The sequence below is a fragment of the Strix uralensis genome, chromosome 3 (assembly GCF_047716275.1).
Source record: "Strix uralensis isolate ZFMK-TIS-50842 chromosome 3, bStrUra1, whole genome shotgun sequence".
Taxonomy (NCBI): domain Eukaryota; kingdom Metazoa; phylum Chordata; class Aves; order Strigiformes; family Strigidae; genus Strix; species Strix uralensis.
The window spans coordinates 125,663,443-125,686,028 of NC_133974.1; the positions used below are offsets into that span (position 1 = coordinate 125,663,443).

Here is a 22,586-nt window from a genome sequence, read left to right on the forward strand (position 1 = left end):
TACTTTTCATGTGTGACTGGAAGGGAGTCCCTATGATAAGACTGTAGGAGTTGGTGGCCAGCATTTAAGAGTCCTGATAATATCTGCTGTTATACAGCAATTTGCTTTAAAAGGCAGGGGACAGTTACTTCCACAAATTTTAGATGTGACTTTACAGTTGACCTTCCTCTGGCTAACATTTTTAATCTTTGCTTTTTCTGGAGCTTATTATAAGAGTGTGATATAAAATTAGTTCAGAGGAGTTTAGGAGTGAGCTTTTGAATTCCATGAGTTCTGTTTTGATGTTGTTGTTGTTTTGATATTATATGAGAAAACCACTTTAATGCCATGCATGTTGCAATGTGTGTGGCTGGCAACCAGCTAATGGGATATGCAGAGACATTTCATTTTCAATGTCACCACAGTGGTACTCGACACATTCAGAGAGTCAACTGTGTCCCTCCTTAGTGCAGGTCTTGTTTAATCTGCCCAGCATCCTTACTTACCTGTTAAGCTTGTGACTTCTGATTGAAGGCATTCCAAAATGAATTATTCTGTTCTACACCTAACCTTAATACTAGGTGCTTCTGACCATAGCGATTTCTTTGCGCTCTTTGCTCTGCCAGCAGTGCAGAGCTCTGTGACATGCTTGTACCAGAGGAGAAGTTTTTTTTCATTGTGGAATAGCGGTATGTCAGTGGGCTCAGAAACAAGGTTGTTTTATATAGTAATATACTTGTTTGGTGATGCTTCTTATGCCGCTTCTCACAAATAGTAGAACTGAGCAGCTGAACTAGGTATTAAAAAAAGGTAACAATAATGATTATTGCAACCAGTCTGAGCTGAAGAAATCACTTGTGTCGTTTCTATATATGAACAAAGTAGGAAGATTTCACTGGCTTTCTGCAGCGTTCAAAGTTCCTTTTTTTACAGAGGGGAAAATATAGATTAAACCATAGACTAAACATAGTGTAGAGAGCTGCAGGAGCCTGAAGTAGCAGCATCTCTGACATGTGCCATTTTCTCAGTTGCTTGGCAGTCATAGTGCTGAGTGCTGAAAATGAGAACCTCTACTTATGAAAGTCGTCTGTTTTTTCTCTAACTAGGAATTTGTATTTTTGGGTACTCCTGCAGCAGAATTTCCCATTACTTTTGTTGCAGCTTGATAATCCTGTCCCATAGCTTGTTCTGACAAGGCCATCTTGGTTCAATAGTTGTGGTCCATGAATACATAGGAGAAGCTTCTTTGTCTGTTTGCACTGTTGGCCTTAGGTTATTTTTTTCCAAAAAGACAAATACTAAAATAAGCTTTTGGGAAAGAGATGAGTTTGAGCTCTAACCATTAAGAATGCTAAGAGGCCACAGTTAAGTGACGTTTGGAAAGTTTCAGGGCACGAACGATCAATACTCCACCTCAGACACCTTGTTTCTTTCTTGGCCCTATCTTCTGTTAATGTTTGGTGGCTTCTGTTTGCTTTTGGGAAAATCCAGCTTCACCTTCCTTGTGCAGACTGCCTCTTAGGAACATTCCAGACTGTAGTAGTATTAAGATGATGTGCCCAAAGTTTGGTGAACATTTCATTAAGAACTGTACTATAAACACTGGTAAATACGCAATTGGTAAATAGGCAATTTTAGCGGACCCTGGAACTTTTTATTCTAAACACAGGTAATTTGGGTGCAACAATTAGGTACCTTTAAGCTTACCCAGTTAATGTGTAATTATTTAGTTAAAACTTCTAAATTCCTCCATTTTCAGATAGTGATTATGATGGGTCATTCTTATATTCAGAAACCTCAGAATATTGGCTTTCTTGTTGGAAAGAGAGGCTCTGGTTAATAGATTCCCTATGCTTTGCTTAAGGAAAAGAGTTTACCTTTGTTCAAAGCCTGGCATTTATGGGACATGTATACAGGTCAGTGTCTGTGCATGTACGTGTATGACTCCTGCTGAGGGCATAAAACTTTGGAGGAAAGACTGTGATGATGCAAAAGTATGAGTGGAAAGAACATTTGTAGAAACAGAAATGCCTCTAAATTTTTTTGGTTGTAGGTGAACAGAGGAAAGCATGCAGAGATTTAAAATAGCATTAGAAATGAGGAAAAAAGCAGTGAATGAGCTGCAATACTTTTTCCTCATTATTATATAAACTCTGTATGTTTTGGCCTCCTTCCCTGCAGAGGATCTTACTGGTTTGGTTAGTCTGTGAAAATACAGTGGACAAATTTCCATCTGAGCTATTTAAGCTGTAAGGACAAGGTTTTTTTAAATGATTATTTCTCCTCTCGAGCAAGTCAAGTTACTGATCTATCACTTTAGTTTGTTGTATGAAGATGACTTTTGTAGACTTGTTCTGCTTTATATTCGAAGGTAGCATCTAAATTCTTCTTTGATCTGTTGTTTATCTTGACAATTCAGGGTTTATTTCTCTGTTCCTTTGAGCTCATAACTGTGAGGCAGTAAACAGAATATGAAATAATCCCCTGATTACTGTTCCCTTTAAGCATGGTGTCTCAGACTTTGCAGGTCTGAAGTAAAAGCCTCTATCAAGGCACATCAGCTGTAAGAAAGAGAGGCTGCTCAAACAGGCAACCTTTGATTGTGAAACCTGAGATAGGTACCCTTCTCTTCTCTTTTTTTTTTCTTTTTTTTCTTTTTTTTTTTTTAATAGCATCTGCTATAGTGGGCTTCTACACCATGACCAAGTCTTCAGGCAGTGCGATTAAAATATGTTCCAGTGCTTGTTAAAAAGGTTGCTGTTTGGACTTAAATGTTGACTGCTTTCTCTTGATTTGATCTTGTTCTCTGGTTAATGTTTTAAAGTTTATTTACCTGCTTCTCTTCGGCTTTCTTGAAAAAAGTTATCTAAATATTTCTGCTGTTTCACTATTGCTGCAAAGCATGCTCTTCTCTCTATTTGGGACTATTTCTTTGGAAGAGTCTAGTGGTAGCTTTATCCCAGCGTGCAGGATAACTTTGGGATTTCTTACCTGCCTAGTTTTGCTTCGTAAGTTTTATGTTGGAATAGAAATCTACACTGACCCAGACCTTTCTAGAAGAAAGTAGTTCCTTTCTGTGGGTGCCTGTTACAGCACATCTGCATGCATGTAAGGATGAACTAGGGATCAGGTTATAATAGAAATATGCATCCTACACTTGCTGGCTATTAGGGACTGAACCTTAATTAGAGCCCATGGGGTGACAGTCTTTAAAAACACTTTTAATGACATAAGGGACCATCAGGACTTCTAAAAATGACAGATGCAAACTACCATATTATTGGCCACCAGCCAAAGGCTCCATCATGGAACTACTCTCCAGTTATACATATGAGAAAGATCCAAGAATATATGTAGCTTTGCTGACAGAGTAAGAGAGAAAGATTTGCAGGTAAGAGATATTACAGAACTATTCGGTCAGGTGTGACAGTCACTGAAAGGTGGTGTTGGAAAAGAATAATTTTCAGAACTTTTGTAATTTTGCCAATGAATACACACAATGAAATGTTTGAATTACTTCCTTGTAAACCTTTTTCTGAAATGTTTATGATGCCTATTTGTGGGATCTATCTAAATATTGATACTATATTTGTATTACAAGGCCTTCTATTTTTTTTCCCCAGCTTTAAGACAGCAAAATACTTTCTTTTTTTATTTAGTTTTATATTCCTCAGGTAATTATTGGCACAAACATTTACATTCTACTCTTTTGGATTATAAAAGCTCTTGCATAATACCATCCTAAAATTACTGTGTGAAAACATCTCTCACTTTGATAAAAGTGAAATATGATGCAGTAAAACCAGCAGGCATTTTAGTTCCCTCTTTCTCACTTCCTTAACATTCAGAGTAGTACTCTGACAGCTGGGTATACTTTTTCATTTCTGTACCGTATCCTGTAATCTAAGATGGAGGGAGGAGTGAGAGCAGTTTGCCCCAATGCTTGATATTCTTCTAGATTGGGCACTCTTCCTTAACGCATGTTATTAAAATAATGGTTGCAAATGCAGTAGTCTAGCAACCTTGCAATCTCTGAAAGACAAAACATTACATTCCCATTTTCAGGGCATGTTCCCATTGTCTGAGGTTTCAATGCTGTGTTCAGATGTCCCAGTATAGTTAGTTTTTCTTAGGGCCAAGGTCACTAGAAACAGAAAACTTTTCATTTCTGTTTAATTGGCTTTTGCCTCTACCCTCTCCTTTCGCTTTGTTTGCTGCTGTATAGACCAGGGCTTGCCAGCATCCTGTATAGATGGGGTCTGCTTTACTTGCCACCCCCCTCTTTTGCAAGTGGTTGAAGTCAACAGAACAGCCTCATCCCACAGAGCGGACTAATATACTCTTACTGATTTGGAGTCAGATTTTTTTCTCCCCCATTTTAGGAAAAATCACATCCTTTGTTCTCTGCTTGGCAAATTTGAGAATCAAGTCATCATTAAAGGGAAGAGCTTAGCCAGCTGTTGATACCACCTTTTCTATGCAATTCTGTCACACTCATCAGTTCTGACTCAGTCTTTTGACACAAAATGTAGTGGGTGTTTTCCTCAGTGAGAGTTGGTGGGAAGCTACTTTGTTTCAGTTTGACTTCATTTTACTCAGGGCAGAAAGCTACTGAATTTTCATAGTTGCTTCCTTTTTTTTTTTTCTGTATGAACCCCTTTTAATATTAATATATTTTAGAAGTGACAAACTTTAAACAAGCTGCTGATGATAGTGATTATTACTGCATTAGGTGCAGCTTCCACACTGCTAACATTATGTTTCCATTGCCAGTAATTTCATTACCAAAGCAAAGTAGAAAGTGTAGCATCAGCTCCTTAAGCTCCATGGAGTGAATACTGTTCTAGTTGTGCTCAGTACTGGAAATATTTCCAAGTCATTAGGTAGGAAAGATTTTTCTAGGCAAGGCATTTACTATAAGTAAATACAGAAATCTCCAGCTCCCCTCATTTTTCTTTCTGTAAACATCTGTCACCTAGCAAAAGCCTCACAGTTCAAAGCTAGCTCAGGTTGCTACAGTCTTGATTTGTGAATCTGAATATTTTTTTGTGTGTTGGATAGTTGTAAGTTTTAAAAGTAAAAAAAAATTAAAGCCTGACTTTCTACAAAAGCCAAGAGAAGGTATGTCTCAGCCACTGGAAGTTTGACACCTAGTGATGCGTTTTGAACAATGCTGCAGAGAACTTCCATTGCTTTTCTTACATAAGTATGATTGTTCTGTTAGAAGTTGAGGGCACGTCCTTTCCCAGTACTACTTGACAGTTGACCTCACTGGGGAGAGTGCAGAAATGTAATGCACAGAAGTAGAAAGATCAACTTATTTCAGACATTTCTGATACTGTCCCATCAGTTTGTGTCCTGAGAATACAGGAGGACAGCACTTGCAAGTTACACTGCACCTGAACACACTTTTCCTGTAAAGCATGGTCCCTGCTGCTTGCTTGGTTTACCTGTGTGTGTGCAAAAGGCTGCACAAGAGGAAATAAGAGGCAAAAAACAAGGATGGGCTCCCAGAAAAGGAGTCAACATTTCAGTGCTCCTCTTGTTCAAGCATTGTTACCAATGGCTTTTTTATATATTGAAATGAGTTAATTGTTAAAGCATAATAAATCACAGGATTTTTTTTTTTTTTTAAGGGGGTGGAGTGGGGAAGGTGTTGATAGTTCATCCCTCACATGTAGGGACTATGTCTTTTAAAAGCAAAACAAACCAAAAGAATCATGGGCTGTTTGATGGTAAATAACTGATTTTACATATAATCAGGACAAAGCATGGATGTACAGACAGCTTTCACTAATAACCCTGTCCTAAATTTGCCCTGTAATTGTGTATACATAACTCTTTATGCAAAATGCCTTGTCTTCTGTGAAAGTAATGGTAGTTTAACTTTCAACTATGCCTTAAGGTTTTTTATCTAATTCATATGTTTTAGTCAATTTGCAAATCCTGTTTGAGTTAGAAGTTAACCTAATCTGTACTGTTCAGAATTTAATGAGACTTCCTGTGGTAGAACAAATCTACTTTGAATCTTTAGTGCATATTATGAAAATACACGCCTCCCAAAAGTTGGGGCTTGCTCATTTAGTTGTCTTTTTAGTACTTAGACGCTAAAGAATCTGTTGTTTGAACTGCTTTGCATTGTTGTAACCTGAACTGACTATAAAATCTGATTTCTGACTTTTCGACTCTAGGAATCTCTACCACCTGTCCAGTTTGACTGGAGTAGCAGTGGCCTTACTAACCCTTTAGATGGTACGTCTCTCCGTAGAGCCTCTAGCACCAGAGCTAGAGATAAGAAAGCTACAAAGTTCAGACAAACATCTATCTGCTGATTTATTTTTTTTTTTAATACACACACACATATATATATAAATATATATAATATTTATTTCTTACTCCTAACTTTGGAAATTCAGGCTTTCTTTCTGATTAACTGTGCCCATATGTGAAGTATTATGTTGTCTGAAAAATACCAAGTATTATTTTAGATTCCTGCCATATGCTAGTGACACAGTGGCAATATTAACACTTCATTATGTATAACCGCAGATTATAACGAAACAAATAAGCATTTTAGATCGACAAGTTTTACTTCTTAAAAGTATTTTTCACCAATGAACTGTCTCTTTAGACATCCTTTGAATGACAAACTTCTGTATAGTGGCTACTTCAAAGCACAATATTTTAACCACAAACTGTTTGCAAAAGATACACTTCTTGAGCTGAAAGTTTTCAGATTTACAGATAATTTTATATTTCAAAAATGTGACTTTATCTGTTAGCACTTTTGCTTACACTCAAGAGCTAATTACAGCTAATATTAAAGAGGTAGCTACGAACTTATTTGTATCTGTAAATGTACATAGTTATCACATAAAAGACCCTTCGCCTACGTCTATTTTAATAGCAAAGTGAGTTGTGCCACCGCCTCCAGTTTCAGAAATGTAAGTGCATGCAAAGGAAATAAAACAAGTTTTGGAAACTTGTTTGATTGACAGACTAGAAACCTGTAAACGAACTGATACCTTTATGAGGCGCCTGCTAACAGCAATTCATTCAGGACACAAGTTGTTCGAAAGCAGGCTAAAATAAACTGCATCTCTTGCTGCACTGGTGTTGCCTCATGGTGTTGTTTCAGAACGTGCGGGATGTAAGAGTTTGGATAGCAATATCATGGTGCTGAAGGAAAGCCTGGATGGACCCTTTTGCTGTTGTCTGGTGTCTTATTACTTCAGTCAATCATCATGCTTTCTTTTTAACAAACAACTTCTTTAAAATGTATCTTGGTTTGATTTCTGTTTTAGTACTAAAGGGGAACAGTATAACTTACCAGTGAGGAACTGGATATAAGAGTGGTATTTGTTACCTGGTGTTCATACTACTGTAAGATAATGATAATTAATAGCTTAAAGCTGCTAAATAAAACTTTAAAGGTTTTTTTTTTTTTTTGGTTCTTTGCTATTTGGGGATCTGCTAAGTCTTCCTGATGAAAGAATGGCTTTCAATTTCAGTAAGGGGAGAAAAAGCCCACTATATTCTAACTATCAATTGACCTATATATTGTTTCCCTTTAACTGATCACATCTTTCTCTCTGGGTCGTGCTGGTTCTCTTTCATTTTTAGATCGAAATAAATATTTCTATTTTAAAGTTACTAGTGTTGATTTCCTTGCTGCATTGTACATGAGGAAATGTGCACTGAATTAAGTTGTTAACATTTTAGAAGGTACAAACTAATACTGTAAGCATTGTTTTCATGTCAATTTTTAAATTGCGTACTGAGTACTAATTATAACTTGCATGTTCAAGTGTGTGTCTTACCCCTTTTTACACATAAACCCCTCCCTTGGCTTACCTTCTATATGGCTGCCTACCAACACGGTCACTGAATTTCAAGCTAGTGGAGGTTCCACTCTTCTGAACCTTGATTTCTTTGGGCCCGTGGATGACAGTAGCTCTAGCAGCACCACCACAATCCCAGGTCAGCAGAGTGTTAAAACCACAACTGTAATATTATAACGAGTTACTAAAAGCATGAGCACATCACTTGACTTTCCTATAAACAAGGAGAAATTTTACGTTGCCTTTCTCTGAAATGTCTTCCTACTGCGTTTTTTTCCTTTAATTTGTGTTCTATTTTCTGACGTTTTGTATAGAGTGCAAAGTATTTAAAAGGTACTGTCAGCTCTGTATTTGTCACATGCTGAAGGAATGAATGACTCTTACGCTTTTGCAAATAAGATGTTAAAACACTTGCTTCAAATGAGAAATTTTGAAAGTTGGCTTTTCTAAGCATTTAAGAAAAATTGAAATATGCTGTAGATGTGATGATTCCCAAAAAATGAGGCTTGCTCTCTCTTCTGACTGAGTGCCTCCAAATTATAGGATTATGATGTTATTTGGAAGTTATGTGTGAATATAAAGTTGTGGGGCTTAACATATCACAACCCTGCTGGGGTTTGCTGCTACCGGAAGGCTGTAAATTTTTTCTGTGTGTGAACTACTGATATTAATGATAAAGTGAAAAAAGTGTTTTAACAACATTCATAATAGAAAACAAGGATAGTTGCATGTTTGTGGGACATCAGAAGTTCATGAATGTTAATTATAAAACCAAAGCACTTTATCTGCAACTTATTCCCTTAAAAGGAGACAAAACCACCACTCTCTCTGTTGAATAATATGTGAAAGTAATTGAATTCATTTATCGCATGGTTTTGACATGCTCTGAGTATTTTGCATGAGCTTGTGAAAACCTACACTTTGAATAAATTTTTGCAGGAATTTAAGGGAACATTTTGGGGATTTGTCCCAGTGCGTAGGTTAAGTGGATAAGGCAAATGCTCTTTCAATACAATGCCTGAAGCCATGATAATCACTTTCTTCGTAGGAAGGGGTTTTTTCCTCTTAGGGATTTTAATTTAAAAAAACAATTTTTAAGGGGCTTGGGGTTTTCCCACATTTCAAATAAGTGCTTATAATTATTATTGTATTTTTTGTTTTTAAAAACCTGCTTTTTTAGTTTTGCAATCTGATCATTGAAGGCCATTTTATGGTATTGCATTCCAAATGTCTTTTTATTCCACCCCTGAGAGATGTCATTATCAGATGAAAGATGGCACGTTTGTCGCGAAAGTGATAGGTAGCAAATTCAAGATGCTTGAGTTTTGCAGATTCTTTTGTAAGTGTGTGCAAGTCTGTGGACATAAAAGTTGTCAGTACCCAGTACATGTACTGCTCGTACAGTCGGGTACGATCTTGTGTCCTGGTGGTGTGTGGTGTGCGCATTTGAAGTGATTACTGGAGGGATAGATACCCTGTTAGCCTTTTACTGCATATTTGTTGTTGTTTCATCAAGTTACAGGTATTACCACCTTCCCTGGTGTGCCCTGTAGTGCCTATTTTGGGGTTTTTTTGGTTTTGGCTTTTCTTTCCTCCTGACTTGTTTCTGGGAAAGTCATTTGTTTCTTGGCTTGCAGCTCGTGTGTTTGTGTGTGTGTTTAGGAGCTTTGTGTGGGGTTTGGTTGGCTAACTTTCCTTCAATATCTCATTAAGGTTTTGCAGTGCTTTCCATAAATATTCTCTAACCATTTGAGTAAAATGGAGAATATGCAACTCTTAAAAAGAAATAAAATAATTGAAAGACAAATTGTTAGGTCTTTTGGCTTAAAGAAGAAACTTTTATCAGTAGTAGAAGTTTGTTCTTTCTCTGAAGACCTTAATTTTACTTAACTGTAGATCTGCGCTGAATTCTTTTCAGTCGGATTTCATCAGTAGCCGTAATAACTTTTTTATAAAAATTTGCATTCTACATCACGAACAGGGAGTTACTCATTTCTAGTATGTTCCCACAGATGTGGTGTATTGTTTTATTTTTCCTGTTAATAGTTTAACATAAATGTAACTGAGTAAGAGGTGCCTAACAACAGTAAATTTGAGCAGTGACATCACACTACAATGAAAATGAATTCAGGACCATAAATGTGAATATTGAAATGATGTAACTTATAAGGTTGCATTTAACATTTGTTGCAGAGTTGCATGTCAAAGGACTCTTCGTTTCAATTAGTTTTACAATTTGTACCTTAATGGGATTTCGCAGGCTTCTGCGAGTCAAAGTGTTTTTCTTCAAGTCTTCCTCTCCCTGACTGAAAGTTGATATTTTATGGAAGAGTTGGGCTTTTTCCTATTTCCGAGTTCTGTAAACATCTGACAATACTTAGTCTTGGTATACTGGTCTCAGGACAGCACATATTTTGATGTTTTACATGAAACTGGATGAAATTAACTTTTGAGAATCCAGACTTTTAAAAAAGTGCATTGAAAGGACAGTTGATTAATTTCTAATCAACTCATTAAATGGAGCAAATCTTCTCCCCGCGCCCCCCCGCCCCCCCTTGCAGCTTAACCAGATGACTTTCTTAATTTTACTTTTTGGTCGGCTTAGTTTTCTGACAATGAAAGAGTATTTAAGTTGTGCACAAATGACGAATTGTCAAGACACTGCTTGAGAAGAGGTCATGCAAAACAGGCATGAGGATTATTAATCTCATCTGTTTGCACACGTAGTACTGCAATTACTGGGTGGAAAAGGCAACAGGCACAGGCTTTTTTTTTTAAATTTAGTAATCTTTTGGTATTTCAGGAGTACTTCTAAAAGTATCTTGATTCAGGCAAGTAAACTGGGTAAAATAATCAGCACGTAAGTTTATAAATGCTAGTTTTATTAGGTAGCTACGTGGGACCATCGTGTCTGAGTATTTGCAACATTTGTTCTGCAGTAGTATGAAATCTGTATGAAATTTGTTGTCCAAATCAACTGGCACTAGTGTTACGCTTGTTTAGAACACAGGTGTCTATAAAACACAATACTTCTGTAAAAAAATTCTATGCTGTTTTTGAAAAATATTCATAATTGCGGATGGTGCGTATGCACACTCCATTTAAACCCATGAAGTATAAAATAGCTGCAACTGTAACTAGAAGTATATCGCTAATTGAAAATGCTTCTGAGCAACAAAATGTGTTGTAACAGTCTTACATGTTGATTTATTTTGATAATTCTAATTCCTAGAGACTTTTTAAAAGAAAACATACTTAATATCTGAAAATTCTAGAGCTGCTTCCTACTGAGACATGATGCATTGATATTAAACAGGTAGAATTTCACCCATACGTATGTATTTTTTTTGGACGCAGGTTTCATTGTTTGCATTGTTTTCAGAATGACCTCTGCTGATAACATTTGAAATCTATTCGTAACGTATGTGACGTGATGTCAAAATTCAGCATCTGACTTAAGATGAAAATCTTAAAATCTGAAACTAGGAAATCAAGGCTGAAACACCCAGATATGTGATGCTTTATAAATATTTGAAAGATGAAAAGGGAGCGTAGACTAAAAGTTTTGGTAGCATTATACGTATTAGTATGTAACCTTTTTTTTAATGCCATTCCACTTTTATGTATCATAAAAGCTGCTTTTCCTCACTTAAATTTTTAACACAACCTCTTGTGACAAGCAAGATACTAAATGCACTCTAACGCATGCCAATGTTGTGTGTACTCTCTTGTTAAAGAGTTGGTCCCTGTTAACGTGCAGTGTTCTTTTAATACAAACAGTCGAGTTGAAGTAATTGAAACAATCCATTTTAACACAGCTGACATTTTTACAGGTGTTTCACTCTAAAAGGTAAATCAAATTTGTTTACTCTCAGACTGAGACCTCGTATGCCAGACTTGATCCAATGTGCGAGTGTTTTGCTGCTGAAAAAGGGTGGGCAGAGAGGACAGTGTTTCAGAAACGCAGGCATGTTCTGTCATGTTCTTTTCATGTATCTTGAAATTATAAATGATTCAGATGTTTACAGAAAACAGTCTCTAGCTAAAGTTGGTCTGTGGCTAATTATGGCTATACTTGCCTCCAACCATCACTGATTATCATTTTATACTATAAGGTGTGGATCCTGAGTTGTATGAATTGACAACCTCAAAACTGGAAACTTCCAATGCAAGCAACAGAGTGACTGATGCGTTTGCAAGACTCATGTCCACAGTGGAGAAGGCAAGCACATCCACAAGGTAAATACTTTTTGGTGTGGTTTTTTTCCTTCCTTTCTTAAGGGTGGCACAAAGTGTGAGGAGTGAATGTATGTGCTATTTTAGGTCAGAAGTTCTTGAATGATCAAAAGGCTTAAATTTAATAATTAAATGTAAATATGAAATTCATACTACTGTAGTTCATATTTTGAGTTATCATAGAACTCTAAAATAAGATGGGAAAAGTTAATAACCTGAAAGAAAAAGATCACCAGGATGTAAGTTGAAAAGCTAGAGCCAAAAACTGGACTGGAAGAGGTGACTTTCTGAAGAACAGAGCTGATTCCTAAGAATGGAAGGGTAAACTGAACCACCCAGTTCAGTGACCTAGGACTTTGACAGAAGACTTTCGGTCCTCTGTGTAATTCATAGGTACGGAATGTTCCACAAGTAAAATGTTAAAACTGACTAATAATTATGACAATGTTTGTCCCTCTCCGTATATTTCTAGCACCTGTCAAAATTTCAGTGATCAAACATCAGGTTAATTTTGCTGTCTCAAGTTAAGGAATGAGCAAGTAGTTGGTTTAGGATGTCCTTTCTGCTTCATGGATCTCATGTGAAGTTCTTCTGTACCTTTTTTCATAGGTAGAATCTATATAAAGGCTTTAGGTATCAGATGTCTTCCTTGAAGTCTGGTCTGTTGAATGGATACGGAATAGTCTCTCCATTTATAAGCTTGTATTCTTTGGGTTTATTTTTTGAATGTGTATCTTAACAGTAGGATCCTGGACTGTCTTAGCCAGTAATTAATATCTGTGGCCATTAAAAGAATTGCTGAGTGATTCTCACCAAGTAAAACATTTCTATTGTTGAGGAAGTACATGCCTCAGCATTCAACAGAATATTAGTTGCATTGCAACTAATAGATAGTAACGTAACCTCCCTCATAAGCGAGCTTTCGGGTTTATTCAGCACTCTGAAACTAGATGTGTTTCCACGCAGCATAGCGCTTAGAGAGGAGGCATGGGAAGAGGTGTGTCAAATGTAATGATTTATAATGGTAGGAGATAGCTGGCGTTCTTAAGATGACTAAAACTATAATTTTCAAGAGCTCTTTTAAAACATGTTCTTTCATTGAGAAAACTATCTCGCTAGTTTTCCTGCAGTGAAAATGTTCGAAGCAAACACTGAATAAAGATCAACAAGCCATGAAATTTCAAGGGAGAGCCGGTAGAGGGAACTCCACACTTCAGTGCTGAGTTTTGTGTCTTGGCTTTTGGATTGCCTAGTTTTCTATCCATGGAGTGCATATACACTTTCTGAAGATGCACTAGTGGGAAAGTTTGACTTTCACTAATTAGAAAACATAGTTACAGTTGAAATATTTTTGTAATATATTCTGAGTCTAATTTAAGTGACCACAAATTCATAGCAGGACATACAAACTCCAAATGTATCTTTATTAATTATTTTACCTCTACTCATAGACTTGTACCTGCTTGCTTGCTTTAAGAAGTCTTAGCTTACTTTTTCTTTACAAAGGAACAGGGAAGTCGGCTTTCCTTAAAGGAATGCAGATCTTCATTTTTTTGGTTTGTTGTTTTTTGATATGAGGGGTTTGGGTTTTTTCCAGGGCTTCCATGGTGCATTTGGAAGTTCTTACTTGCGCTGTTAAAGCTCTTTATCTAGGTGTCAAAATTCTTACCCCCTTCTGGAGAGCATTGCTTATGATAGGAAGAGGTTCTAGATCTGTGCTATAGCAATATATCAGGCTGTAGGGAGAGGCTGGGGACCTCAAACTTGGCAGTTAAGTTCGGACACACACGAGGTTTAGCTGCTTGTTTTAAAGCAGCTGTTTTTAGTGTTCAATATATTTTGTATGTTTGTGTCAACTCTGAATTTTAATAATGTCAAGTGTTTTTTTCTTTTTTGATTTCATGCTCTCCAAAAGAAGAGCAGTCTGTGTTTGTTTTTCAAGCTAGAAACCTTCAGAGAAATAAGAAGGTCTTATCTCAGCAGTATGCCAAACATGTTGCATTATGTTAGCTTTTTGTAATAATTTTTTTTTCTTTTGAATTGTTTTTTATTCTTTCTTAATGAACTGGAGACTTTAAAATTGGAATGGCTGGGTACAGCCAGCTCAACAAGGATGACATTCATGCACCAACCTGGAAATATGGACTAATAGCCATTCATGATAACTGATCAGTGGAAGATGTGGCCAGTGCCTTAACGCCACTTCGATGGCAACCTCAGTTGTGCTGAGGCTATGCCATATCTGTAACTTGTCTGAACTCAGGATCATTGGGGTAAAGTTTAGAGTGAAAATACCGTTGTCCAGCTGTAGGAAGCCATGTGAAGAGTTGTCTTTGTCTGAAACAGCCCCATCTTCTGCTTGCAAATCCATCTCTCGAAGTTGGTAAGTCAGTTTCTCAGAAGGAAAGTGTTGGGAGAGGAGGGGAAGCTTCCCCCTTGGCTTGAGCCTGAAATCTTGATGGCAGCAGTAAGTGTTGAAGGTCAGGGATCCAGTACAGCATTCCACAGAGACTCTGCAGCCTTGCCCGATTCCATAGAATTGGCAGAGATCAAAAGTTTATCCGCTGTCTTTTTGAAGGAAAGCAGAGCACTGATACCTTTCCAAGAAATGGCTGAAACCCTCATTTAAACTGGAAATACTCCTTGGGGGCATTGTTGGATGGAGCAGGCTGACTCTTAATTACAGAGCGATTTTTAAAGTGTGTTTCTCTAATCAGCTCGTTGCTGTTAGAGCCTGGCCTTGCTGGTGCTATCCACAAAACCCTTTGCAAACCTGAGAGATGACTGAAGTCCTGAAAGACTGCAGGAAGGGGTTGGAATGCAAAACAGAACAGTGAGGTGTGAGTGACACATTGACAAAGCATTCCCTATTTCTTGCTACCTTTTTTCCCAACAACTTTCCTGCCCATCAGTCTGGCTTATATCTTGCAGCTTAATGTTAACACGCCTTTGAAAGGGCAACTTTATGCCAACAGGTAGAGGGACTGGCACAATTGCTTGAGTAAGGGCATCCCTTCTTGTCCTTTCTCTTGGGAGGAAATGTAACCCAGCGTAAGAGAAGAGATGGATGGGGCAAAGTGTTCTGTGGAGGGTAGGTTTAAAACCTGAATGGCTTGGAGACCTTGTTTTGAGCCAGGGCTGGGTCCTTTCATGGTTTAGTAATCAAAATTTCTGTTTCCAAAGTAGACAGAAGTAGTAACAGCTGTCATGGACAATCCACTTATTTGGATGTCCGTTCTCTACACCATGGTACCCAGAAATTAAGAGTGCATGAGCAGGAGAAGCTCTGCAATACCCCCCCACAGACCAGGGTTTAGCAAAAGAAGCTCTTGACAGAGGGAACATCTTCAGCAAAAGTGGTGACTGAAATTAATGCACCTGGCATGGTTATTTCTCTTGCCTCTATCAAAAGACACAGCAGTTATTAGACAGTTTGGCAAGTTTTAAGGGTAAAAACAGTCTGCTACTTTGTCTTTTAAATTTAGAGAGTTAGTGAGTAATTCTTTATGGTTGCCGTGGTGATTATTTGCTGCCAAAGGTGTTGACTGTTACCCAGAAAAGGGTACTTGCAGTGTCCAGTTTTATTGTCTTCCAGAGGAACCTGGCTCTCTCCATCAAGGAATGGAGACTTTGGGCTGTCTCGTCCCTCTCTGCACTGAGATGATTTAAAAACAGGTTCTGAGCCTCATTACCCAGGGATTGCATCTATAGCTGTAACTTGGTCATAGTTATGTTTTCTGTGTTAGTGTGTTAGCTTGTCCTTCTTTATAGATACTTTTTACAGACACATTAAGTAGATAAATTATGGCAAAGGGCCTCCAGCGAGGAGGGGAGCATTCAGTAATCAGGTGAGATTCACATCTGACTGCTCAGTGGTGCACATGTTCTGTAGTGGTGTTGCAGAGACCAGCTAGTACAGTGAGAGCAATAGCATCGTCCTGTGATAAAGGTCCTGCGTATGACCACCAAATAAAACGCCACGCTGCCTCTGGGACCCAGCAGTGCCATTTCTTGGCATGCCACAGTTGAGCAGAGGAGCAAGAGGGATATAAATAGCAAGGAGCTCCATCTCGGTGCCTGATTAACAATTACAGGAACTCCTTTTAGTGCAGATCTCTGAGTCAGCCCTCTTCCTTTGGCTTCCTCTGTCAAACACTCCTTTGTTAGCTGTAAGTCCTCGATCACCAGGAGTTTGTACCTTTAAGAGGCTTGTGGTAAGCGATTACTAATAGTGGCACCAGATACTGATAACACAGTGGTGGCTGAGAACCACATTTCAACAGTTCAAGAGATAGTCCTTCAAGTGCAAACAGAGCTGACTGAAGTTGTTAAAGAAGGAGCCACATATTGGCTCTCTGCTTCTTCCTTCAGTAAATCCAGCACACAGCTTTGTTTATCCTCCAGAATTTGGTAATCTGCCTAGTCAGTGGCTCATGAAATTCCACTGCAGCAGAGAAAAGAAAATATTGCTATTCTAGTGAAGGAAAGTCAGATTTAGTATCTAGGCTGCCTCATCTAGAGGTCTTTCATCAAGTGGAGATTTCAAGTAGCAAACAAAAGTGATAGTTCAGTGTCAACACAATGATCAGTGATGTCAAGGATGAGTTTGACTCCAGCTCTTTTTTTCTTCTCCTCCTAGCTAAGAAATTCTGAGACTGCTGCTGAAGCAAACACCTAGCTCCTTGCTTTTCCCTGATCTCTGATCAGCTCAGGAAACAATCCTGATGGGTTCTGACAGAAGAAAATAAAGTACATGCTGCTTCATGATCAGAGTGGTCATTGCCCCTTTTATGGGCTCAGTTTAAAGTTTATAGCTAAGACAAGATATTAGAAAGGAAATTTCTGAAGTGTTCTAGAGAAAGGCAGTTTATTTGGTTCAAGCCTTTTGTCTGAGCTTTTTGCCCCAGAGATGAGAGAGCTTATTTAGCTAGAATTTCTAACGTCATTACAGGGTGTAGCAGGTGCCTTTTTGGAACTGGAATAACGTTTGATGGAAAACTGAATATTTCTAGTAATAGGCAGCGTTCTTCAAAGATAAGCCAGATGTCTGTAAAGTGTGGAAGTTTGGGCAGGGGAGGGGGGTCCTCTGTAGCAGTCTGAGCGAGGCTTCATTTTACTTAGGAAATGTGAGGTTTTTGCATAATAGTGAGAACCAAGCAACGTGGGATTCAGACCTCTTTATTCATTTGTGCTCAGTAATTCTTGTGAATAATGCAAAAGGCAAAGTAGACACCAAGTGATTCCCAAACTGCTGCGTGTATCGTTACGGCTACACGTACTACTGCACTTCAAAGCAAGTAACTACAAGTTGTGAGCCACCTTTTGCTGCTGCTGAGCCCTGGGGGGGAAAAAAGGGTTTGTGGATCACAATGTAGAGCAGTATGATGTATAATCTGAGAACAGCTGTGTTGGAAATGCACCATAAGTACCTTTTTATTTTAAAAGTATTAAGTAGTAAGTTAGGAACTTCTTAATGTCCTTTCAAGATTTTTTCCACTTTATTTTGAAAGATTGTATTGGATTTAGATAGTTCAGAACTAATGCTTCTATTGTCTTATCCCTAGAATATGGGCATGGTTGTCTCTTCAAGTGAGTCTGGAACCTGCCAGAAAAAAAGAAAAATATATAAAAATTAGCATCCGAATGGGAAATCTTTTTCTTTCCTTATTGCAACAATATACAGGAACATTTTGCTGACTTTCTATGTTAACATTTTGTTAGTAGGCAGGTAGGTATTATAACATTAGACTACCTTCAAGTAGCTTACAGAAGTGCCTGTCAGTGGGAGACAAACTGACAGAACATTGCTTCAATCAGTGATTCTTTCAGTGATCCGAGGGATATCAGGTACTGGATTAATGCACTTTGTTCTTTTCTTCTCAACAGGAAGCCTAAAAAGGAAGAACATCTTAGTGAAGAGGCTGCCAAGGTGATTTCTAGCCTTCCTGACTTAACTTTCATGCATGCCAAGGTGTTGATGTTCCCAGCCACATTAACACCTTCAACAAGCTGCCAAGAAAAGGTAGACTAAAGTGATGTGAATTGGACATTTTCTACTGATTTTTTTTCTTCCCTCTGTGGGTCGTAAAAAGCAATCTTGCTTTAATTAAAAAAAATCAAGTTCAGATGATTTGTTGGTAAGCAGCACTAGAAAGGTATACATAGTAATGTATATTTATTTACATACTGGAGTCCTAAATTTATATTAGAGAAAAATGTAAATAATTCGGGGTAAATCTTTTTGAAGATCTATTCTTTTTGTTGTGCTGGGGTGTATACATTTATGTCTTTGTGAAATACACTGGTGGTGTCCTTCTTACAAAACTTTAAAAAGTTTAAAAAAAAATCCTAGAAACACATAATGAAAACTTCAATCTTCACAATCTGTGAAGTCCCCCTTAAAGTTTTTCAGATTGCATTGAGCATCTTTTTCTTTCCTGCATATAGTAAGATACTTATTGCTGGAAAAAAAACCCAAAAGGTTACATTGTCCCTTTGTGGGTTTTCAGTTGTTGTTGTTTCTTTAAAACCCAATGATTTCTTTTGTGTTTTAACAAGCTTAAGATGTGTTTTTTCCTTTTCTTCTCACCCGTCCCCTCCCCCTGTTTGGTTGGCTGATCAATTTTTATGTTCTTAAACTTCAGTAGTATGGCTCTGTCACTATATAGCCTTTTGAAAGGTATGCTGTCAGTAACTTCTTGTTCCAGTTATGGATCACTGTCTAAATACTTGATTTTTTTGGGTCATTAGAAGGTTGTCTGCTTTTAATCAGTTTGATTTGGAAAAGAAGGACCAAAACTATATGAATGTCTTACAATGAAATTTACCTGTTTAAAAATTTTTATGTTCTGTTGTACCACTATTCCTGTTTGATTTTGCACAGTGTAAAATGACATAATCATAGATTGCTATGGTTTTAGGCTGTACATACAGTAAAAAACTATGGGTTGTAAATGTCTGGGGAAATTCCTATGGAAAAAAGAGAGCTATGTAGAAGAACCTCTAAAAAGGTCAATGTGCATGCCCAAGGTCTTTTGAGATTTAAGTGTGTAAATTTCCTTTTAGCTTACACAAAATAAAATAATTTAAAAGATACATATGTATATAGTCTGCTATTTTTTTATACAGAATGTATAGATGATTCACATTTCTGTTGATGGTAAAATCAATGCAGTGCATTAACAGTAGAACCTTCTAATTTGTGTTGCACAGTCCCACAAAACACACCTGTCAGGGGCCTGCAGAAGGAGAAGCAGATTTTTCTTTAATTGTCCTGTCTCTGTGAACATGTTGTGATGTCGTCTTTTATTTCTATCTCAAAGTTGCCTTCCAGCTTGTAGGATGATGTGGCTCAAGACATGTCAGTATTTTGGGTTAGAGACTTCTTCAAAGTAATTGGCAATACTCAGCTGTAAGAAACATAAATTATGGTGAGGTGAGAAAGGACAACTGGTTTTGCCTATTCCTTAGCTAGAAATAAAAATGTAAACGTAGTATTCGCTCAAGTTTCCTAACATGTTAGCTTATGCTGTAGCTCTTTCAGCAACACCTCTTCAGAGGGTATCAGTGGACTGTCTGCAGGTAAGGCATGCTCTGGGTGCTGATATTTCTTGAGAGTGCTTTGCATGGGCATAGATTCTCCCATGTCTAACCTTTACTATGTGCACAGCTCTTTAAGTGCTCGGTAGTCACCACCAGTTCATCACTGGTTCTGAGAAATCTCCAATGCATTTTCTTACCCTTTTGTTGAATTCTTTATCGTCTGACAGCACTTGGGTCAGAAAAGTTAAAGTTTGATGTTATTAGCTGGTAAGCTGAAATGTCGTCCTTTCAGAAGGAAGCTTTTTCCTTCTTGAAATGTCCTCGAGAGGTGAACATTGGAGTTCCACCTTTGTGAACACAGGAGTTTCAGTGAGTGGTGGCTACTCAGAACTGAGAGCGCAGCTCCTATGGTTGTGATAAAGTTAATTTGTAAAGTCTAAATTGGCTCCTTTGCCCTCTAATTAGTACTGCAGCATACAGTTCTGTGGTACCGAACTGCACCCCGTTGTAGCTGAAGAGGTTTATGCAAAAGCCTTCTGCTTTACCATGTAGCCCCAAAAACACTTCTATGTGCTGTCTCTGCAGATTGTCATCACAGACTTCATGCCTGTTACATGTCAAAATTAGCTTTGCTAATCCCACAGGTTTAGCATAGTATTCTCTAGTGCATGCTTATGATATCATTCGGTTCTGGTGTTGGGCTGCTGTAGCTTAAAATCAGTCCTTTTGTTTCCATAACTGTGGCATGTCCCTTGGAACCAGAGTAGCGGTATAGCTGCAGCAGAGAGCTATAGCTATTGTTTCAAGGAGAATATGTTTAGGAGCTGACTCATGATCCTTGTCTGGCAGCAAGTGGACTGAAGTATTAAGGAGAGGTGGGGGTGGAAGTGCCAGCTGCAAGTTGATCTTTAGTCTCCTCACAATTGCCTCTAGAGGCAGCTGCCCATTTGTCTTCCAGTCCCCAAGTGCAGTACTTGGTGGCCCGCTGTCGATGGGGGAGGGGGAAGAAATGGCAGGGGGAAAAGGAGATTTCTATAGTGACTGATGTACCAATCTGAAACTTTGTGAAACCTGGTGCTACCTAGTGTGTTTATGGGGTTTTTATGTTCTTTCTGCCCAAAAAAAAAAATTACTGCATCCCACAGACCTTCGCACTGCTGAAAGACATAAATCTTCCATCTGAATTCAGCCTTTTGAGGTGCATGTTGCTTGCCTTAAAATGTAGCATTGCTTTTTGTCTGCTAGCTTCAGCCCCCTTCTTTCTTGTCGATTGTGGGATGGACAGACAGTCTCCTCTACCTCTCTCCTCCTGTCTTGTACAGGCAGCTTTGTTCTTATGCAGAAAGTTTTGTCTAGTGGATCTGGCTGTGTCGGGATTGTCCTTCCATGCTGTTCCCATTGACACGGCGTGCCTTATCTAGTTTAATCTTGCCAGTAGGTTTACAGGCAGGATGGTAATTGATACTTTCTGCGCATACGTGTTGCTGTACATCGTCATCAGACATGTCAGCGTGTATCGCGTTCACTTGAGAAGTAGTGTCATTTAATAGCAAGGTGTTTATGTGCCCATCCAGCAGAAGCAGCAGAGGACACTCAGTTCAGATGCAATTGCCTGAGTTGGAACGTGGCCATGAAGCAAAGTCCAAAACTCCCACTGTGAAGCGAGCTGCAGGCCACTGAGTGACTGTGAAGAAGAGCTGGACTCTGCTTGTCTCATCCAAAAGACTGCACTCTGATGCTCAGTGGTCCAACGCTGACTTATCGGGAGCATTACCACCTGCTGCAGGTGTTAGCAGTCCTGCACTTCCTATGGCACCAGAAACGTTAAGACCTTCTCAGAATATCGTTAGCTTGACAGATTCATTTTGAGATGCCAAAAAAATAAAGCTTACAAATAATGTATGTAGATGCCCTCAAATGCAATTAGTGTGTACTGAAGTTAACCCTTCATCCCCTTGGATTGATGTACAGAATTTTACCTGGTAAGGAAATTGGCATGTGGAAAGGTTCATTGTTGGACTGCAGGACTGCTGCACTTGGGCTGAACATTTAATAGTCTTTATAGGATGCAAGGGAATCTTAGCTCAGAGCACATAAGATGGATCAGCCTTGGCCCAACCACTTACATCTAGGTGCAACTCTTCTGTGCCAGTTCTGCACCTCTGTATAATTGTCTTTTAAATTTCAGAGCAGTCTGAAGATACAGGATAGTTGCAAAATACACTTGAATATAATTTGTAAAAGCATATGGAATCTAATAATTGCGTAGCACCTGCTAGGAATGTCTGCTACAAAAGCAGAGGAGTTTTTCATAATCTGGCCTCTGTGGAAGAGCACAGCCCCTAAAGGCAGCAAGCAGCCTGGTCTGTTCCCTTAGGTGAACCTGGAACGTGAAAGGAGATGGGGAGAAGCAACACATTGAAATTCAGAGGGCTAAAAACAAGGTGAGGAGGAGCTGGAAGAAAATATAAAGCAGGAGCTTAGGAGAAGCTCTGAGCAGAGGAAGAAAGGTGAAGCAGGATTCAGAGCGTAGGCAGCTGGGATAGCTATAGGAAGAGCAGGTGGTGGAGAAAGTGGCATACAAGCGTGAGGAGCAGGGGCATTTGGAGAGGAGAGAAAGCCTGGGATGGATTATAGGCACACACACTGTGCCCACTGGCTGCTCTTCTCCAGAATCTGGAACTGAGCCTCAGAGACCCAAGGCTCTGTGTTACTATACTGCAGAGAAAATGTGTCAAACCCGTCGGGTGAGTGTAAGTTGCGTGCGTCGCAACAGCCCGCTATCGCTATCAATTATTTTTGGTAGAGAGCTGGACTGCAGACATAAGGGGTTTAAATGCAGCTGCTGGTCCCTGTTTTAGCGTTGATACAAGTCCAGATGTTAGAAGACCTTTTTAAAAAATTATCTTTAAATAAGGAGGTACGTTATAAATCCAGACTGTAGCTATAAAATCAAATCCTCAAAAGCTAAGCTCTGCCGCTGTGATT

General features: G+C 38.6%; 1 protein-coding gene across 4 annotated transcripts in view; it reads left to right on the forward strand.

Moving 5' to 3' along the window:
* The window catches only part of AFTPH (aftiphilin), a 48,045-nt gene extending 28,894 nt beyond the window's left edge, over positions 1–19,151 (forward strand). Inside the window, exons 7-10 of one of the 4 annotated variants that reach the window (XM_074864326.1) lie at positions 6,171–6,231; positions 7,876–7,959; positions 11,936–12,059; positions 17,943–19,151. In XM_074864326.1, the coding sequence (XP_074720427.1) occupies positions 6,171–6,231; positions 7,876–7,959; positions 11,936–12,059; positions 17,943–18,087 (414 nt within the window). In that variant the 3' untranslated portion in view covers positions 18,088–19,151. Of the gene's footprint in view, positions 1–6,170; positions 6,232–7,787; positions 7,960–11,935; positions 12,060–17,942 lie in introns of those variants that run through there. The other 3 variants (XM_074864327.1, XR_012628349.1, XM_074864328.1) reach the window with 3 other exon arrangements.
* The last annotated feature ends 3,435 nt before the right edge of the window (positions 19,152–22,586 follow it).